General features: G+C 42.9%; 1 protein-coding gene across 1 annotated transcript; it reads left to right on the plus strand.

Moving 5' to 3' along the window:
- The first annotated feature begins 373 nt into the window (after nt 1-373).
- Nucleotides 374-21,718, plus strand: LOC120915363 (L-amino-acid oxidase-like). The gene is made up of 7 exons (XM_040325792.1): nt 374-481; nt 4,977-5,200; nt 9,507-9,616; nt 9,835-10,036; nt 16,227-16,295; nt 17,896-18,029; nt 20,809-21,718. The coding sequence occupies exons 1-7, from the start codon at nt 451-453 to the stop codon at nt 21,590-21,592; spliced, it is 1,554 nt and encodes a 517-aa protein (XP_040181726.1). The 5' UTR covers nt 374-450; the 3' UTR covers nt 21,593-21,718.
- Nucleotides 21,719-22,135: the final 417 nt, after the last annotated feature.

Here is a 22,135-nt window from a genome sequence, read left to right on the forward strand (position 1 = left end):
AATTTCACAGAAAGGGAATCCCCTGCTCACACCTGTTCTGGGTGGAGGCACTGCCAACTTTCTAGTCAAAGCCACTCTTCCACTTAGAGAAGCTTCTGGTTCAATTATTTAGCCGCAGCTTTAGTGCAATATCCTGTTTGGGGAGAGCCATTGTTCATAACCCCCCCCCCCCCCCCCAAAAAAGAGGGCTACACGCTCAACAAACAATAGTGAATAATGAATACCTAGACAGACAATAGTAGACAATGTCAATTGCCTCCAATACCATCATAGCTTTTTTCATCTGTCAATGGAGATTACACATAAACCTTATGTTGTAACACCAGTTGTATGCTCTATATACTGTATGACATCAAATCAGCATGTTGGTGATTTATCACTACATTATGCAAGAGTTGCTCCTCCTATTAAGTTAGTAATAAAACACGGTGCAAATCTACAATATTAGTTATGCACAAACAGAAGGACATGGAGAAGTTTTGTAAGTGTTTACTATTTTTGTTATATTCTTTTGTTATTAGGAATGAGGAAAATTTACAGTTTTTGATTTTAGAAAACTTCTACAATTTTGCTTAAAAATGCTCCTGATGAGCATATTTTACTTTTGTGTGTTTTTTTCCTCCTTTTTTTGTATGGTGTACTTTACTTTTTTTTTTCTTGTTGGTGTACTTTTATACAAATATGTATTTTCAGGTGCACGCTGAGGCCTGATTTGAACGTGTGGTTCCTCCCTGATCCATTTTCTATTTTAATACATGTAAACACATGTAAACACATCTTAACACATGTATTTACTATTTTTTTTTTATGTGTACTTGTTTAGAAAATGATTGCGTCTGCATAGACATTGAGGCTGGACTCACACATATGTGTTTTCCCACTGATGCATTTTCTATATAAATTAAACGAGCATCAAAAAATATCTCAACGCATGCATTAAGACTTAGGCATTTTTTATGAGTTGACACATGCATTGAGATGCATTTGCTGTATTTACAGTGAAAATGTAACAGTGGAGATGGTAAATGGTACATAGAAAAATAGCTTCTTATTCACCAGGTGCCTCACCTAATGTTTCAGTGGATCTGGACAGGAGGGCAGAGAACATCACATATGGCGGACATGTCCAAAAAATTTAGTGGTTTTGAATTGTAGTATATAACTTTATATACTCTCTAATTCAGACCAACCTCATAAGATCCCTCTGGTAGGGCTTATTAGATCAACCAAAAGATGAGGTACTGAGACAAACTGAAAAAAAAATATCTAATTTATATTCCTAGCTGCTAGGATAGTCACTAGATGATGAATGGAGGTATATTCCATTTACACTGATAAACACAAAATTATCATGGATCATGGTAAATTAAAAATTATAGTGCTGTATGCTGGACTTAAGGGATGAATGAAGAGGTGGGGAGCACCCAGTGCTGGGACAAGTTCATTGGGTGCTCAGGGTGAAAATGGGTAAAAAGTCCACCCTCGCCACCACCACCTGTTGATTACAAATGAGTTAAGCTGGCTGTAGATGGTTTAAATCTCTGTCGGACTAGATTCAATCCATGCATGAGCAGGCTGATTGTACCCAAATCAATCCATCAACTTGTGTAAAACCAGCATGTCGGATTTCTAGCATGCGATTATAACCGTGATTGCAGGAATGAAAATGTCATTAGCTATGACCTGCCTTAATGTCTTTTCAAGTCAAGAAAAGATTTAAAGGATCAGTAAAGATTTTTTTTTTTTTTTTTTAATAACAAACATGTTATACAGGCATACCCCACTTTTAAGTACACAATGGGACCAGAGCATGTATGTAAAACGAAAATTTACTTAAAGTGAAACAATACCCTTTTTCACTTATAGGGTGTAGTGGGGGGTCAGGGGGTGTAGTGGGGGGGGGGTTAACAGCTGTAGTTAAGGTCTCAGGGGCTGTAGTGGGGGTGTCAGGGGCACACTGGAACAGGGCGGGCTATGCTCTCTGAGGTTCAGCTCCTTCTACTGCAACTGCAAAATGTCTGTACAGTACTTGTAAGGCACTTTACATACACTCACAGGTATGTCCTTACTCGCGAGTGTATGTAAAGTGAGTGTACTTAAAGCGGGGTATGCCTGTACTTGCCTCCACTGTGCAGCTTGTTTTGCACAGAGTGTCCCCAAACTGCTTCTTCTGGGGTCCCCCGGCGGCTGTCTCAGCTTCTCCAGGCAAGCACTCCACACCTTAATGCGAGTGAGCTTGCATGGTGTAGAGTCCTTGCGGGTGCCCTCCCGTGATACAGTGAGCGGCAATAGCCACTGGCTGTATCACTTGGCCCCTCCCCCGGCCGTGCCGCATCATTGGATGTGATTGACAGCAGTGCGAGCCTATGGCTGCGCTGCTTTTAATCCATCCACTCTACCCAATGAACAGCCAGGGTGAGCGACTAGGAAAATAACGTGGATGAGCGTGGGACTTTTGAGGGCTCAGGTAAGTATAACGGGGGTCTCGGGGGGGGGGGGGGGGTATTGTCAGAAGTTTTTTCACCTTAATGCATAGGATGCATTAAGGTGAAAAAACGTTTACCTTTACAACCCCTTTAAAACAATACAAACTAAATTAGGTTTAAAAATGTCAAACTAGAGTTCACTCACACATTTTAACTGTGTTTTTTATTAAAAAAAATGAACAATCAATCCTATGTTTACTAGATGTAATAGAGATGTGGGAGACCTAATTCACCACCTGTGGAGATGCCCGACGCTACACAGATATTGGGGCTTGGTCATCTCCATGGTGAATACCGTCCTGCAGGTGTCTATCCCCGCTAGACCCTAAGCACTGCATTTTAAAGCGGAGGTTCACACAAAAAGTGAACCATTGCTTTTCGGAAACCCTCCCCCCTCCGGTGTCACATTTGGCACCTTTCAGGGGGGAGGGGGGTGCAGATCCAAAAAGGTGAACAGCGTGCGCCATGCTGGGCACTCGCTGTTCACTCAGCGTTGTGTTGGGAAAGCAAATGAATATTCGCTTTCCTAACACTAAACAGCCTCTCAGCCAATCAGGTGCTTGGGTCTGTTACCTGTCACCTGATTGGCTGAAACAACAGGCACTGTGATTGGATGCCTATAAGGCATCCAATCATAGCAGAGGATGGGAAGAGACGACAGGAGAAGATATCAAGGAGCGTGGAGGACACCGCCATGACCCGCTGCCCCACTGAGACAAGGTAAGTGCCGAGCAGGAGGGGGATTCACACTGGCAGCATTTGATGGGCCACAGTAGCGGCAATTGATGGGCCACAGTAGCGGCAATTGATGGGCGCAGTGACAGCAATTGATGGGCGCAGTGGCGGCAATTGATGGGTACAGTGGCAGCAATTGATGGGCACAGTGGTGGCAATTGATGGGCACAGTGGCTGTGTTTGATGGGCACAGCGGCTGTGTTTGATGGGCACAGTGGCTGTGTTTGATGGGCACTGTGCGTTTGATGGGCACAGTGGTGATGGGCACAGTTTGTATGTACCCCCCAAAAATTTTGAGCACCAGCCGCCACTGCATGATATACGTACATATGAATGCTGCCTCTATTTTCATATTAATGCCACCGATCTGCGGCTATTTACATATTAATCCTGCCTCTATTTACATATTAATGCTGGTTATTTACATGAAAACACAGGGTCTGCAGGTGAGGCATCTGAACACGGCAATAGTGTAGAGCTGGGCAGCATTAGTAACAGGACTGCACACTGAGATATCGGGACACAGCACAGGACTAAAACTTCAATGGACAAGGGAAATTTAACTGGAATAGTTGGCAATTATGAGGCAGCTTCTTTGGGCCCCACAACAATGATTTGGCCCAGGGCAGCTGCCGCTTTGCCCTGCCTTAAAGACAGCCCTGACGGACCTAACTGTATGTTCATATTTTGATGGTTGGTTAGTAAAAATATTTGTAGCGCCCCCTTACTTTCAGTATGGGCACTACGCTAAAGTTAGTGGGGAATGGGAGAGTTATTTTGCTCCCATTCACAATTTGTTAAATTTGGGCTGCTGTCATTCCTGAACTGTCCTGTAGGTCAGTCTGCGCTCCAGAGGTGTTGTTTCCCCCCTGGGTGACAGGTGGCGCTACAGGGGTTCTGGCAGAGCCGCTTTTCCCCAGCAGCCAATTGAAGGAGTTTTCCATAGCGGAGCATGCTGGGGAGGAGTATATCTGTGGCAGACAACATTTTTCTGAGTTCTTAACGGGTTCCAGGTTCCAGGTGCAGCACCCACCTTTAGGTTGTGCGCATCCAGCGGAGTTCCATGTTCCTGAGAGGGTCCCCAGTTCTATTGAAAGGATCCCAGGCTGGGTGCCGTTTGATTGGGGGGTTGGTTTGAGGAGAACCCGGAGGCAGGTTGTCTGACAGGGCTTGAACGAACCAATCGGGGATCGGGTGACCGGAATGCTGACAGGTACACTTTGCTGTCATCCGGTGACCTCTGCTAAAACCTACTGTGAGGATTCGCTCTATTCGTCCATTTAGCTCATTCAAAGTAATAGGCCTGTGGCAGAGGCCCTAGAGCCAGGTCTGTGAGGGAGACCTGTTCCTCCCAGAAATCTAAAGTGACACTTCAGCTGCCAGGCTTGTGGCAGGAGTCTGTCCGGGGGCACTTCACCCACTCTGACTAGAGTGGCGACAAACTGCAATTGATACTACTGAGAGCAGGATTGCTCGGTTCATATCCAGGCCTGATACTGCAAAGTTTTCTCTCTCTTGCTTCATCAACATTTCTTTCTCACTTGATGTTGATGTTGGCCGTGTTGGCCTGAAAATAAAGCATTAGAAAATCTTTATTCACTGTCTGGACATTCGCTCACTACTCTGTTCTCCAACTACACCCCTGGACAACACCAAGGTAACTTAATACGCCGATCCCAACAACAAATCAGCGGCTCCTGAGGGGGTAGCGCTACATATTATCTAACGTACTTTGTAATTGTTTTGTTTCCTCAGTATTTCTTAGCCTGCTGGTTTGGGCTGGAGCATATGGTCAAAGCAGCAAAGGTTCAAACTTGTTGGAAGAGTGTCTTAAGGATCCGGAGTATGAAGAAATGATGGATATTGCCATACGTGGATTGCCTTCTGTCCCAAAATCTAATCAGAAACACGTTGTAATTGTTGGTGCCGGGATGTCGGGATTATCAGCGGCCAAAGTATTACAGGATGCCGGTCACAGAGTAAGTTGATGAATTTGTCGGAAGGTACTGAAAGACATTGGTAGTAACTGTACTTTGGCCAAACCTTATCATGAATTACCAATCTGGCATGTCAATGTACCGAGTACTGGCAAGAGCTCAACTTGAAAGGGCAGGCAAAACCTTTTTCTTTTTAAATAGACAAATGAAAGGTTAAAGTAAATCTAAACCTTCACATCAAAGCACACGTGTCAGGCCTTATACACACGACCAGACATGTCCGATGAAAACGATCCGCAGACCGTTTTCATCGGACATGTCTGCTGGGAGGTTTTGGTCTGATGTGTGTGCACACCATCAGACTAAAATCCCCGCGGATAGAGAACGCGGTGACGTAGAAGACACCAACGTTCTCTAACACGGAAGTTCAATGCTTCCACGCATGCGTCGAATCAATTCGACGCATGCGCAGGATTTCGGGCTGCTGGTTATACGTCATAACCAGCGGACATGTCCGACGGACAGCTTTCCAGCGGACAAGTTTCTTAGCATGCTAAGAAACTTTTGTCCGCTGGAAACCTGTTCGCTAGGCCGGAAAACTGTCCGCTAGGCCGTACACACGGTCGGACATGTCCGTGGAAACTGGTCCGCGGACCAGTTTCAGCGGACATGTTCGGTCGTGTGTACGAGGCCTCAGTGTATCTTAGAATAGCTAAGCTTACTGCATGCAAATTTGTGTATGATGGGCTTGAGCAATGCATATATAATCATGGCATGCACAGATTACATTTTATTATTTTTTTTGTTTAAAAGCATTATATAACAAACATGATTTTAAACGATGTTAAACCCAAAACCAAAAAAATGTATATAATGCAGCACACCAGTCATTAGATGTGGTGACTGTTTTAGTTATTTTTTAGGCTTTTTTACTCAGTTTGCACCTAATGGTCTGGCCACTGGTCAGTAATACACCTCCTGTTTTGGAGTGCTCCAACTCTGGATGAAGGGGCAGCTTTAGACAGCACTGGGACTGGCCAAATTTCGATCCATGTATGGACAGGGTAGTTTACCCCTTCACCTTCAGAAGATTTACCCCCTTTATTACCAGGCCATTTTTGGCGATGTGGCACTGCATTACTTTAAATGACAATTGTGCAGTTGTGTGACACTGTACACAAATAAAATTGATGTCCTTTTTGCCCACAAATAGTTATTTATTTTGGTGGTATTTAATCACCTCTGTGTTTTTGGCAAACCTTTCCCTATTTTGGACCTCTGAATAGATGAGGCCTTATGCACAGTTGGCCAAAATATGGTTGTGTTGGGACAATATTAGTGGGGAAAAAAGAGGAGCCAAACACATGTACACATTTCAAGGTGTAAATCTCAACTCTAGGACATACATTAGTTCAAGAAAGTACATTGTAGTATCTGATACATTTTAAGTCATAATTGGTCTTTGCCAAGTAAAGGTAGCCTAATCACTTGACCTCCGAAAGTTTTACCCCCCTTCATGACCAGGCTATTTTCTGAGATACGGCACTGCTTTACTTAAACTGACAATTGCGTGGTCATGCGACGCTGTACTCAAATAATATGTATGTCCTTTTTTTTCCTCACAAATGGAGCTTTTGGTAGCATTTGATCACCTCTGCGTTTTTTTTTTTCACTATAAACAAAGACAATTTTGAAAACAAAACTATATTTTTTTTCACTCTGCTATAAAGCCAATCCAATAAAATAAAAAAAAATTTAAAATCAAATTTCTTCATAAATTTAGACCAATATGTATTCTGCTACATATTTTTTGCAAAAAAAATCCCAACAAGCATATATTGATTGGTTTGCGCAAAAGTTATTGGCCCGGATTCAGAAAGATGAGCGCATCTTTCTGCGGGCGTAACGTATCTCTGATACGTTACGCCGCTGTAACTTTGGGCGCAAGTTCTGTATTCAGAAAGAACTTGCGCCCTTAGTTACGGCGGCGTAACGTATGTGTGGCAGCGTAAGCCCGCCTAATTCAAATGGGGATGTTGGGGGCGTGTTTTATTTAAATTTTACTTGACCCCGCGTTTTTGACGTTTTTTTTAACGGTGCATGCGCCGTCCGTAAAATATCCCAGTGTGCATTGCTCTAAAGTACGCCGCAAGGACGTATTGGATTTGACGTGAACAATGCAGTAAATGACGTACATCCCTATTCGCGAACGACTTACGCAAACAACGTAAAATTTCAAAACTCGGCACGGGAAGGACGGCCATACTTAACATTAGCTACGCCTCATATAGCAGGGGTAACTATACGCCGAAAAAAGCCTAACGTAAACAAAATAAAAAATTGCGCCGTACGTACGTTTCTGAATCGCTGCATCTACCTAATTAGCATATTCCTTGTGTAAACATACGGAAGCGCCACCTAGCGGCCAGCCTGAAAATGCAGCCTGAGATACGACGGTGTAAGACACTTACACCTGTCGGATCTTAGGGAAATTTATGCATAACTAATTCTCTGAATCAGGCGCATAGATACGACGGCCCGCACTCAGAGATACGACGGCGTATCAGGAGATACGCCGTCGTATCTCCTATCTGAATCTGGGCCATTGTGTCTACAAACTATAAGAAATTTAAGATTTATTTTTATTGTTGTTTTTACTAGTAATGGCGGCGATCAGTGACTTATAGCGGGACTGCAATATTGCGGATGACATTCTGACACTGACCCTTTTGACACTTTTTGGGGGACCAGTGAGACTAATACAGTGATCAGTGCTAAAAAATATGCATTGTCACTGTATTAATGACACTGGCTATGAATGGGGTTAACATCAGGGGCGATCAAAGGGTTAACTGTGTACTCTTGGTGATAACAGTAAAAAGGACAAATAGACAGGGTAAAATCAGCCTAACAGGGATAGAGACCTCTCCACCCTATCCAAAAATCTGTTGTGGATGTTGAAATGAAATTCTCCACAATGCCCATAGATACTTAGGTGAATAGGGACTTGTTGGTTTTAAAGAGTCTTTACTGCTTGTTTGGAATGCAAACACTTGTTTGGAAAGTTAAAAACATTGGGCCAGATCCACATACATTTAGATTGGCGCAGCGTATGTGAGATACGCTACGCCGCTGTAACTTACTTTTTAATTCTTTGAATCCACAAAGAATTCACGCCGTAAGTTATGGCGGCGTAGTGTATCTCTCGGCGTGTAATTCAAATCGGCGAGTAGGGGGCGTGTTTCATTTAAATGAAGCGCGTCCCCGCGCCGAATGAACTGCGCATGCGCCGTCCCTAAATTTCCTGCTGTGCATTGCGCTAAATGACGTCGCAAAGACATCCTTTTTTTTACCTAAACGTGAATTACGTCCATTCCTATTCACGGACGACTTACGCAAAAAAAAAATTCAAATTTCGACGCGGGAACGACGGCCATACTTAACATGGCAAGTCTAACGATACGCCGCAAAATACCAGTTTTAACTATACGCCGGAAAAAGCCGACTAGAGATGACGTAAGAGAATGCGACGGCCGTACGTACATTCGTGGATCGTCGGAAATAGCTAATTTGCATACCCGACGCAGAAAACAGCGCAAGCTCCACCCAGCGGACGCCGAAGTATTGCATCTACGACCTGAAGGCGTACAAAGCCGTACGCCTGTCGGATCGAACCCAGATGCCGTTGTATCTTGGTTTGAGGATTCAAACTAAAGATACAGGTAATTTGAAAGTACGCCGGCGTATCAGTAGATACGCCGGCGTACTCTCTCTGTGGATCTGGCCCATTTATTCTAGTTTTGGATAAAGTAAACCCTTGCCATGTGTTATTGCTGACTTTGTTCCACACTGGAGGGGGGGGGGGTTAACTATTGGCCAGACAGGCCAGAGAAATCAAAAATTTAAGATGTTACCGTAACAGGAGGTGATTTATCAAAGGTGACACCTGTTCCTTTAGAGGAGATTTATCATCACTGCATCACAGACCATCTCTGCAACATAACGCAGCAATAAAAACATGACACGCGTTTTAACATTTCTGTACCATATACAGAACTAAAAGGATTCACTAACAGAGATTTTCATTCAACATTTTCCCTTTGTTTTCTTAGTTTTGGATAAAGCAGGACATTTTTTTGAACATCTGCCAGATTTGTATTGCTGTTGGTTTCTGTTCTTGTTGAGTTGGCAGATACTGGTGGATACCAGTAACAATAAAAAAACAACAGATATTTAACCCTTTCTCACTCTATCCAAAAATGTTTGGCCTGGGGTTCCAGTTTAATTGAGGGTGGGTAAGATTGGTGTTATTGAACACATTACAGGACTCAAATCTTTTATACTTCAGGTGACAGTGCTGGAGGCCAGTAACCGCATAGGAGGTCGTGTACTGACCTATAGAGATCCAGAGGGCTGGTATGGAGAACTGGGACCCATGCGTATTCCTCCGTCTCACAGGTATTTATAAAAAGCTCTTTTATAATTATGAAAAAATATAAAGTTCATCTTCGTACCTTCTGATAATTAAAAACGAAGGCTGCCACTTCCTAGAGGATTTGGATTTTCACATTAACTCACACTATATAATGTTCCACTCTGCAGTGCAGAGATTCCAAAAAGCGTTATTAACCTTAGTATGTGAAGTTCGTAAAACGTGCATTTGTTCATTTTTACAGGCTTATACGGGAATTCATTCGTCAGCATCAATTGCAGATGAACCCTTTTATCATGTCTAATGACAACAGTGTATACTTGTTCAATAACAAAAGACAACTGCAAAAGGATGTTACTAAGATGTCAAACCTGTTTGGGTTTGCATTGAGCCCTGAGGAAGAAGGAATATCCCCTGATGATCTATATTCTAATTTAGCAAACAAGGTAATCAAAGTGTCTCAGAATATACTATGTCCCCATTACTGGTTCACAGTCATGGATAGCAGGGATCTACTGCCCATATCTATGGGTTTTGGGGGCTCTTGGGGGTGAAGAGATGTGATGACATGAGTACAGTGTAAATCCAAGATAGAACAGAACAGGAAAGCAGGTGAAGGATCAGAGCAGTCAGATAAGAGTATATAGCATTGCCAGCTACTGACAAATGGCTCTCATCAGAGTACAAGGACCAGAAACCCCAGCTCTTCGCCAATGAAGGTATAGATAGATTTGAGCATCAGGACAATCCCCAATTAATTTTATATATATATATATATATATATATATATATATATATATATATATATATATATATTCTATTGCAGGGATCCTCAAACTACAGGCCTCCAGCTGTTGTAGAACTACACATCCCATGAGGCATTGTAACACAGACATTCACAGACATGACTAGGCATGATGGGGATTGTAGTTCCCGAACAACTTGAGGGCCAAAGTTTAAAGACCCATGTTCTATTGGGTTGAGGTCAGGACTCAGTCAAGTTTCTACACCCCAAACTCGCTCATCCATGTCTTTATGGACCTTGCTTTGTGCACTGGTCCAAATCCTTCAGTGGAGGGGGGATTATGGTTTGGGGTTGTTTTTCAGGGGTTGGGCTTGGCCCCTTGGTTCCAGTGAAGGGAACTCTTAAGGCATCAGCATACCAAGACATTTTGGAAAATTTTGGACAATTTCATGCTCCCAACATTGTGGGAACAGTTTGGGGATGGCCCCTTCCTGTTCCAACATGACAGCACACCAGTGCACAAAAAAAGGTACATAAAGACATGAATGAGCGAGTTTGGGGTGGAGGAACTTGACTGGTCTGCACAGTGTCCTTACCTCAACCCGATAGAAAACCTTAGGAATGAATTGGAGCGGAAACTGTGAGCCAGGCCTTCTCGTCCAACACCAGTGCCTGACCTCACAAATGTGCTTCTGGAAGAATGATCAAACATTCCCTTAGGCCCTGTACACACGATCAGTCCAAACCGATGAAAACGGACTGAAGTTCAGTTTCATCGGTTAACCGATGAAGCTGACTGATGGTCTGATGTGCCTACACACCATCAGTTCAAAAACCGATCGAGTCCAACGCGGTGACGTAAAACACAACACGTAAAACACAACGCAGAGAAAAATGAAGTTCAATGCTTCCAAGCATGCGTCGACTTGATTCTGAGCATGCGCGGGTTTGGAACCGATGCTTTTGCATACTAACCATAGGTTTTGACCTATCGGTCAGGCGTCCATCGGTCCAATTTTAAAGCAAGTTCTCTATTTTCGGACCAAAGGACAACTGACCGATGGGGCCCACACACGGTCGGTTTGGACCGATGAAACTGAACTTCAGTCCGTTTTCATCGGTTTGGACTGATCGTGTGTACAGGGCCTTAGACACATTTCTAAACCTTGTAGACGGCCTTCTCAGAAGAGTTAAATCTGTTATAGCTGCAAAGGGTGGGCCAACTCAATATTGAACCCTACAAAGTGTGTGTAAAGGTAGGAGTCCCAATACTTTTGACAATATGGTGTGTATGTGTATATATATATATCTCTGGAGGTGCTATTGACATGACATTTTCACCACATGTCTGTAACAACCCATGCAATCCGTATATACAAATAAACCAAAACAAATAAGTTCAGTAATGAAGTTATGTGTAATAAAATGGAATGACACAGGGAAAAAGTATTGAACATGCAAACTGAAATGTATTCAATATTTGGTACAAAATCCTTTATTGGTACACCACCTGTATGGAGAAACTAGACACATGCATTGCTTGTGATTTTGGTAAATTTTTCCACACAAAGGGCCAGATCCAGAGAGCAAGTACGCCGGCGTATCTACTGATAAGCCGGCGTACTTTCAAATTTCCTGAGTCGTATCTTTAGTTTGAATCCTCAAACCAAGATACGACGGCATTTGGGTAAGATCCGACAGGCGTACGGCTTTGTACGCCTTCGGATCTTAGATGCAATACTTGGGCGCCCGCTGGGTGGAGTTTGCGTCGTTTTCCGCTTCGGGTATGCAAATTAGCGATTTACGACGATCCACGAACGTACGCGCGGCCGTCGCATTTTCTAACGTCGTCTCTAGTCGGCTTTTTCTGGCGTATAGTTAAAGCTGGTATTTTGCGGCGTATAGATAGACTTGCCATGTTAAGTATGGCCGTCGTTCCCGCGTCGAAATTTGCATTTTTTTTTTTGCGTAAGTCGTCCGTGAATAGGGATGGACGTAACTCACGTCTAAGTTCAAAAAATGACGTCATTGCGACGTCATTTCGCGCAAAGCACGGCGGGAAATTTCAAAACGGAGCATGCACAGTTCAATCGGCGCGGGGACGCGCTTCATTTAAATGAATCACGCCCCCTACCCGCCGATTTGAATTCCGCCGCCAGAAATGCACTACGCCGCCGTAACTTAGGGCGCAGATTCTTTGAGGATTCGAAGATCCGCCAGGTAAGGTACGGCGGCGTAGCGTATCTCTGATACGCTGCGCCGATCCAATTATCTCTGGATCTGGCCCAAAGAGTCTTCAAATATTGAACTCTGACCTTTAGTTCTTTCCATAGATTTACTATTGGATTCAAGTCAGGTGTACATTATGCTGAAAAATAGCCCCGCCCACTGTTGGTATGGGGTGTTTTTGGGCTGATGTGTAGTGCAATTTGACCTCCAAACATGCTGTGTAATATGCCATCCAAATAGTTCAATTTTGGTCTCATCTGACCAGACTTTATTCTCCCAGTATTTTACAGGCTTGTCTAAATGTTGTGCAGCAAACTTTAAACAAGCTTCAACATGCTTTTTCTTCAGGAATTGAGTCTTGCATGGTGAGCATGCATTCAGGTCATGGCAGTTGAGTGCATTACTAATGGTTTTCTTTTAAACAAATGTACCTGTTAATTCCAGGTCTTTCTGAAGGTCTCCTAAAGTGGTCGTTGTCTCTTGGACAACTCTTCTGATCATTTTTTTCACTCCTCTGTCAGAAATCTTGCACGACGCACCTGGTCGTGGCACAGTTTGATCTAAGTTCTGTCCACATCCGGATTATGGCCCCAAAAGTGCTTACTGGACAATTCAAAAGTTTAGAAATCCTTCTGTAACCACTGCCATCAGTATGTTTTGCAGCAATAAGTTTGCAAAGGTCTTGAGTTCGACTCGAACATTGGCAGTTCACCTGTTTGCCGAACAGCAAACAATTTGGGATGTCCGTGGCAAATTCGAAACGCCGCAGAACACCCTTTAAAAGTCTATGGGAGAAATCAAGAGTGTGAATTTTAAAGGTTAAAATTACAGATACCTCATTGAAGTCATTGAAAAAACAGCATGGGCCCTTTGGGTATGGTATGAATATTAAGGGAAACCCTGAACCAAATTTAAAAAAGAAATGCGTTGGGTTAACCCAAATTCCATATCAGGCCCTTCAGGTCTGGTATGGATATTAAGGGGAACCCTGCACCATCAACATGGGGAGCATGTTGATGGGGGCCGAAATCTGGAGTTCCCCTTTGTTAAAGGGGGCTTCCAGATTCCTATAAGCACCCCGCCCACAGACCCCCACAACCACCGGGCAAGGGTTGTGGGGATGAGGTCCTTGTCCCCATCAACATGGGGACATCCTTCCCATGTTGAGGACATTTGGCCTGGTACGTTACAGGAGGGGGGGCTGCTCGTTCATCCCCTCTTTTTTCCTGCGGCCTGCCAGGTTGCGTGCTCAGATAAGGGTCTGGTATGGATTTTTGGGGGAAACCCCACGCCATTTTTTTTTTATTTTGGTGCGGGGTTGCCCTTAAAATCCATACTAGACCTGAAGGGTCTGGTATGGATTTTTGGGGGGAGCCCACACCATTTTTTTTAAAAAATGGCACAGGGTTCCCCTTAATATCCATACCAGACCTGAAGGGCCTGATATAGAATTTGGGGGGGACCCCCCACACATTTTTTTTTGGTTTGGGGTTCCCCTTAATATTCATTACTAATGGTAATGGACTAAGGGACTAAGGGGGAACCCATGCTGTTTTTTTTCAATGACTTTTATCTGTATTGCCGGGACCTGACAATTCATTATAGCCGCGAGTAGTTTTAAATTAAATTTTTCCTTTAGAAATGTCATTTTGTGCAGGGACTTTTCTAAGCACGGGAAACATGTGCTACTTTACAGGCATACTATAGACACGCCGCAGGTATGAAATTTAAAGGAATATTTCACTTTTATTATTTCACTTTAAGCATTATTAAAATCACTGCTCCCGTAAAAAAACGTTTTTAATTTTTTTGCTTTGATACATGTCCCCTGGGGCAAGACCCAGGTCCCCAAACACTTTTTATGACAATAACTTGCATATTAGCCTTTAAAATTAGCATTTGATTTTTCATGTTCGTGTCCCATAGACTTTATTGGTGTTTGCGTGTTCGAACAAATTTTTTGCATGTTCTGCTGTGAACCGAACCGGGGGGTGTTGGGCTCATCCCTAGTAGAACCATGTATGGTTCAGAAACATGTATTCCAGAGATGGGCTCTACTGGCCTGAATGGTTTCACCGATCCCTATTGGCCGCCTCAGAGGCTGGTTGCCAATGCAACCCCCAATCAAAACTGGGATACCATTAAAGTTTGCGTGCTTGTAAAGGCAGGTGTCCAAATAATTTTGGAAATATAGTGTGTAGCGCCCCCTTACTTTCAGTATGGACACTACGCTAAAGTTAGTGGGGAATGGGAGAGTTACTTTGCTCCCATTCTGAATTTGCTAAAATTGGGACTTTGGTCACTCCAGAAACGTCCACTGGGTTAGTCTGTGCTCCAGGGATGCAATATCATACCTGGCTTGCAGTTGGCGCCAGAGGGGTTCTGGCAGAGCAACTTTCCCCAGCAGCCAATCAGAGAAGTTTCTCCCTCGCAAGGCATGCTGGGGAGGGGTATATCTGTGACAGGTGTCATGTGCTAACAAATCTTCGCGGGGTCCCGTTCCAGGTGCGGCATCCACCTTCAGGGTGCGCGCATCCATGGACCCCGCCGGCGTGGCCCACCTGGCCAAAGTTGCAGGCTACGAAAACCCTCATTCGTAGGTACAAGGGGACCCCAGTGACTTGCTGGGTTCCCGGTTTTATTGAGAGGATCTCAGGCTGGGTGCCGTACGATTGGGGAGTCGGTTTGAGGAGGACCCGGAGGCAGGTCGTCCAACAGAGCCTGAACAAACCAATTGGGGATTCGGTGACCAGAGTACTGACAGGTATGTTTGCTGTCATCTGGTGACCAATGCAGAAATCTACTGGGAGGATTCGCTCCATTCATCTACCTAGCTCAGTTATTGCAAATGGCCTGTGAGACAGGCCTGTTTCCTCCCAGAAATCCTAAGTGGCATCTCGGTTGCCAGACTTGTAGAAAAGGGTCTGTCCGAGGGAACTTTACCCACTCAGATGGAGTGGCGACGAGTTACAAATTGGTACTATGCAGAGCAGTACTGACTGCTCCATTTAATATCCAGGCCTGATACTGCAAAGTTCTCTCCCTCTATCTCTTCATCAACCTTGTCATTCCCAATTTATGTTGATGTTGGCTATGTTGGCCTGGAAAAGAAAGCATTGGAAAAAACCTTTATTCACTGTCTGGACTTTCGCTCACTGTTTGTTTCCTACCACTGCACCCCTGGGCCATATCAAGGTAACTCAATATGCCGATCCCAAAAACAAACCAGCGGCTCCTGCGGGGGTAGCGCTACAAGTGTATATTGATTTACTCTGTTATTATGCAGTTTGTTACACAAATATTGCATTTTTGAGTTATGAGTAGGATTTTTGCACATTTATTATATTTGATTGCTGTTTGATCTTTATATCTATGTGGGGATTGGTGTGGTTACTATAGCACTGGGTATGTCTGTATAAAACTAAAAGCATATGCCTAGCAAAGCCAATGAAGACACAGATGGGAACAGACTGGGTGCCAGTACAAAGCAGATAGACAAGAGCAGATTGAGTCATGACTAGGAGCAACAGTATACAAATACAAACAGACAGGAAAAGGAGGAAAAGCCAATGCAGAAGGGTAAACAGGATCAGAAAATGATATAACCTGACCTCCAAGGAAATCTAGTCTTTATTGTAACTTCTCACATTTTCTTTCTTTAGTTTGTAAGACACATTGCTGGAGAAAACTGCTCTGGAATATTGGACTCACTTGACAAAGTTTCTGTTCAGGTAAAATTATTAGGCCGAGACAATAACACTGAGAGCACAAATATCCATTGACTGTACACAGGGATCTCTCTAGATGTGTATTTTGCTTTCCACATTAGCAGGCATGAAATCAGCTGTGATAAAAACTGGGCAGTTATTTGCTACACTTAAGCCTCGTACACACGATCGGATTTTCATCGGACAAAGCGTAGGACTTTTGTCCGAAAGGGTGTTGGCCGTGAACTTGTCTCGCATACAAGTGGCAAAGAATTGTCGACAACAAACACAACTTCTGTTAATGTTGTGTTATGGTGAGCATTGTTTCCGAGCATGCATGTTTGTACTTTGGAGTCTTGTCTAACGGACTTGTGTACACATGATTGGATAATCCGACAACACACAACTGTTGGCGGAAAATGTTAAAGCATGCTATCCCACATTTGTCAGCGGAAAATCCGACAACAATTGTCCGATGGAGCATACAAACGGTCAGACTTACCGACAACAGCCTGTCATCACACAATTCCCTTTGGATAATCCGATCGTGTACACAGAGCTTAACACAGGGGGCTGCTTTTAGCTGGTGTGATGTCCAGTATTTCTGTTTTTAATTCTAAGCAAGGCAAGTTCCCATCTTTAGCTATGTGTGGAACACCAGTGCTTGTGGACCTGTTAAATGTCTGAATCGTGATAATTAAACTTATAGCATTACCCTCTCAGGAGCCGCTGAGTATAATGGGACCCCTGTTTACTTGTGAGCCCCGAGTAAGGTCCCATAAACACCATTAGATTTTCTGCAGACTTTTGTCTTCAGGTTTACCAAAACCATGTAGTGCAAGGGCCTGCCTGATTGCATACAAATTGAAACTCTTAAGGTTTGACCTCATATTATATGGTTTTGGTAATTCTGAAGACAAAAATCTGCAGAAAATCGAATAGTGTGTATGGGGTCTAAGGCACAACCCCTGCTGGCACCACCATAAAGCTGTTACAGATATCACCTTGGTTATCACACAAAGGATAAACCATAGCTCCCAACTGTCCCTGATTTGGAACAAAGTCCCTCTTTCCTCCTCATTTGTCCCTCATTTTGTTCTGATCTATGTAATTGTATAAATAATGCACTATTTATCTTTCAAAAAGTGTTTTCCCAGTGCCTCTCAGTTCGACCAGTAATCTAGAAATTGCCTTCCCGGCTCTCCGGCCCAATCCAGCCTGTGGTCTCCTTAACCAGCACTCCCTTCTCCACACATCCTGACTCTCTCTCTCTTGGATTTCTATTCTCCCCCTGAAGGTTCCTGGGCTTTTCTTTTTATAAGCTTCTGCCCCTGTGCTACTCACTTGAGATCTGTAATTCTATTCCATTTTAACTGAATAAAGAAGTCCTGCTTGCAGCATACAAGTCCCAACATTCTTGGCAATGCTTCACTAGTTCCTATACCATCTAAACTGCAGAGCACTGCCATCTTGTGGCCATTTAACAACCTGCAATCAGTAACAATGCAGTGTGTTATAGAGTAAAAATTGTGAAATCGCTGCAGCTCACCACATATACCCCTGTACATGAACCTAAAGTTTAATAAGTTCCCAAAAACTGTGTTTTTATTATTTTCTGAAATAGTCAATCATGGCGGATGAAGGACATTTAAGTGCTGGTGCTATAAAGATGCTTGGAAACTTGATGAATACTAATAGTCAGCCCTACGTCTCATTTATGGAAGCAGTTCTGGATATGTATATTTTTAAAACCCCAAGGTACAGTAAAAAAGTAAATGCATATATTTGTCATATTTCCTGTATTTCCCTTTATACAAATATATATATAAACCAAAAGCTTAAAGAGTGGTTAGTTGAACTGCCCGCTAGGGAAGTGGACCCTATGGCTTACTGCTGTGGATGGAACTCTGGGTGGTTCAGGAAAGCAGGTCCACTGGAGCACCAACACGTATCCCACTGGGAGCTAGAGCATAAGATTCCCCAGGGCGCGGAGTCTAATGCCCCCGATCGGTTCATCCGATGAAAACGGTCTGATGGATTTTTTTCATCAGATATCCGATGAAGCTGACTTTCATTAGTCTTGCCTACACACCATCAGTTAAAAAAACGATCGTGTCAGAACGCGGTGACGTAAAACACGACAACATGCTGAGAAAAATGAAGTTCAATGCTTACGAGCATGCGTCGACTTGATTCTGAGCATGCATTGATTTTTAACCGATGGATTTCCCCACAGATGATCGTTTTTTCTATCGTTTTTTTAACCATCAGATAATTTTAAAACAGGTTCTATGTTTTTTCACCGATGGGAAAAAAACTGATGGGGCCCACACACGATCGGTTCGTCTGATGAAAACAGTTGTTTTCATCAGAAGAACCGATCGTGTGTACGCGGCATTAGAGTCAGCAGGTGTTCACCAGAGCTTCTAGTGGTGAGGATGGACTGCACTGCAACTGGCTCAAGGTCACGGCCCCCAGGGTCTCCCAGCTCATGTTCACAGTAGGCTACTGGAGGATAGAGCGTAGGCAGCAGTCCAGGACAACAAGGGATAGTCAGGAGATAAGCTAAAGGTTGGGGCAACTAGCAGACAAGGATAGACAAAATACACACGCCAAAGGTCAGGGTAACAAGCAGGCAGGGATAGTAACAGAACAAGCCAAGATCGGTAAACAGAAACAGACATAGAACACATGGCAAGAAGCACACAGAAAGCTAAACACACAATATTGCTCTGGAAAGGCAGGTTTGGACAGCATGGTATTAAATAGTGTATCCTGTAGAGCAGGGGTCTCAAACTGGCGGCCCTCCAGCCGTTTGCGAAATTACAAGTCCCATGAGGCGTTGCAAGCATGACTCTCTCAGGCAGAGGCATGATGGAACTTGTAGTTTCGCAACAGCTGGAGAGCCACCAGTTTGAGACCTCTGCTGCTCTGCTCAGCGTGGCTCCACCCTAGAGGCTAGGGTGGAGCCACACTGAGGAAAGATTACTTAACCATAAAGGTGTGAGAGTGCAGGCCCTAGGGCTGATACACAGACCAGAGGTAAGCAGACAGACAGGGCATGAAGATATTTCTGCAGATTCATGACAATTTGTTCAATTCATTTTCGGAATTCGTTTAATTTATTTGAATTCAAAACAATTCAAATTTTCTGAATTCTAAGAGTCTAAACAATTCGAATTGCATTAAAATTTTACTCAAATTCCATTCTGAATCAAATTTATTCTATTTGAAATTCAAATTTTGGAAGATGGTTATATTCTTTTTATTCCATTCTATTCTATTTTTTTTTCTACTCTATTCTTTTATTTTATTTTCGGTTCTTTGCTTTTCTTTTCTATTATATTCTATTCTAATTCAGATTTATTCTATTAGAAATTTTAATTATTATATTGTTTTAGTCTTTTTTATTATTTTCCATTGTGGACAAAGTATGGTATACTATTTAGTCACTAATGACATTAAGATTATTAAGTTTAGAGGTGTTATGTAATTATTAGTAACTACTGACATATATATTGTCCTCTGTGAAGCAAAGAGTTATTAACAATACAAAGGGAGCTTCAAAATCATAATAGTAAAATAGAAAATAACAGAGGAAAAAAAAATAGAGAATGGTATCTTTAATATCCTTAGTGTATGTATAGTCATAACTTTTCATTTTAGTTTCAAATAGGGTAGGAAAAGGTTAAAGCTCCTGTCAGTTTATTATTTGTAGCCTGTATTCCATTAGGGAAATTTCCCTTAATTTCCTCACATGGAGATGCTACAGAAAGTGAGAGGAGATCTTTCCTCTTGTTACTGGAAATTTGGGAATTGCCATTACGTTCTTTTCAATAAAAAAATAAATTACAGGGATTCTAAAGCAGCGTACACACGATCAGTCCATCCGATGACAACGGTCTGAAGGACCGTTGTCATCGGTTAACCGATGAAGCTGACTGATGGTCCGTCACGCCCACACACCATCGGTTAAATAACCGATGGTGTCAGAACGCGATGACGTAAAACACAACGACGTGCTTAAAAAAATTAAGTTCAATGCTTCCAAGCATGCGTCGACTTGATTTTGAGCATGCGTGGATTTTTAACCGATGGTCGATTTTGAAGTATCCTTTAGGAAACCCATCGGTTAAATTTAAAGCAAGTTGGCTTTTTTTTAACCGATGGTTAAATAACCTATGGGGCCCACACACGATCGGTTTTGACCGATTAAAACGGTTCATCAGACCATTGTCCTCTGTTTAACCTATCGTGTGTACGAGGCCTAAGCCTTCCTTACATTTTCCTAAAAATTTTTGGACAAAGCTACACTTTTTTTTGTGTTGGAGTCAATTATTATCGGACCTTAATCTAGGTGGGGGTCTGACGTGAATATTAAAGGGGACCCCAAAAAAAGCACAAATTGCATGGGGGAGCCAGCATTAGCGGTATGTGGATGGTAAAAGTTTAGATGGCTAAATGATTATATTTAATGACTTATAGACATGAATATAGATAAGTATGGCCTAATTCCAAAAATATTCTGTTTCACCAGGTTAGATGAGATCACTGGAGGCTTCGATCAATTGCCCTTGGCCTTGGCCAAATATTTGGGAAATGTGATCAGATTGAAATCCACTGTAGTTAAAGTCAGGAGGAATGAAAAATCAGTGATCGTCTACTACCGTAAAGATAGAACCACCCCTCCCACCAGCATAATCGCAGACTATGTCATCATAACATCCACTGCAAAGGCAACCAAACGTATTAAGTTCAGTCCTCCTCTGTCCAATGAGAAGGATTTTGCATTAAGTAATATCTACTATGCAAGTGCCACAAAAATCTTACTGGGCTGCACTGAGAGTTTCTGGGAAAAGGATGGTATTGTTGGTGGGAAAAGCATCACTGATCGCCCCTCGCGTTATATCTATTACCCAAGTCACAACTTCACCGGAGGAAGAGGAGTCCTCCTTGCATCATACACTTTGGCAGACGAGTCATCGTTCTTCATATCCCTCAGTGATGAAGAGTGCATTGACATTGTTTTTGAAGACTTGGCTGCCATCCACTTGAGATCAGAGAAGGAGCTCCGACGCCTTTGTCCTAAGACTGTGGTGAAGAGGTGGAGCCTGGATCCATATTCCATGGGTGCATTCGCCCATTTCATCCCGTATCAGTATAGTTACTTGTTTGAGTACCTGGCTCAACCTGAAGGCAGAATATATTTTGCTGGAGAACACACTTCAGCTCCCCATGGTTGGATCGACACAGCTATTAAAACTGGCCTTAAGGCTGCAAGAGCTGTTCACAGAGATGCCAACACATTCCTTCACAGATAATTGAATTGCATACGTGTATGAATATCAATATTTCTTGGTTCTGGAAATATACATTTTATGTCAAGCAGTGTACTTTAAAAATAAAAAATTATTTTGGTGACAGTTTAATAGTATCACCATTCTATATGCCTAGACATCTGTGTATTAATTTAGGCCAAGTGCACTAGGACGTTTTAAAAATGTTCTCTTTAAGAGAACTAGCCATGACTAGACTTATGTTAGAATTATAACCTATTATTAGAAGACTATTTTTAAAAAAATTTGCTGAATAAATATCAAAAGCATTTGGTCAGTCATCAAAAACTCTCAAAGTATTTTGCCTAATATGTTTATTTCCTATGATCATCAGCTCCATCTAGTGGACATAATGCAGTTGTTTCCTGACATACCTTAACCACTTCAATAGCCAGCCATAGTAATATGATGTCCACAGATGGGATCTACCATCCCACAGATGGGATCTACCGTCATATTACTGGGCTTTGTGGGGGGATATCTGAATGATGCCTGCAGCTAGAGGCATCATTCAGATATCCTTCTCTT

This window comes from Rana temporaria, chromosome 10 (assembly GCF_905171775.1).
Source record: "Rana temporaria chromosome 10, aRanTem1.1, whole genome shotgun sequence".
Lineage (NCBI taxonomy): Eukaryota > Metazoa > Chordata > Amphibia > Anura > Ranidae > Rana > Rana temporaria.

What these genes read in the sequence shown, in the direction of transcription:
- LOC120915363 (XM_040325792.1), top strand. Translation starts at nt 451, where the DNA reads ATGCACAAACAGAAGGACATGGAGAAGTTTT. An exon ending in TACAGGATGCCGGTCACAGA is followed by an intron (nt 5,201 to 9,506) that starts GTAAGTTGATGA and finishes TTTATACTTCAG; the next exon opens with GTGACAGTGCTGGAGGCCAG. An exon ending in ATTCTAATTTAGCAAACAAG is followed by an intron (nt 10,037 to 16,226) that starts GTAATCAAAGTG and finishes TTCTTTCTTTAG; the next exon opens with TTTGTAAGACACATTGCTGG.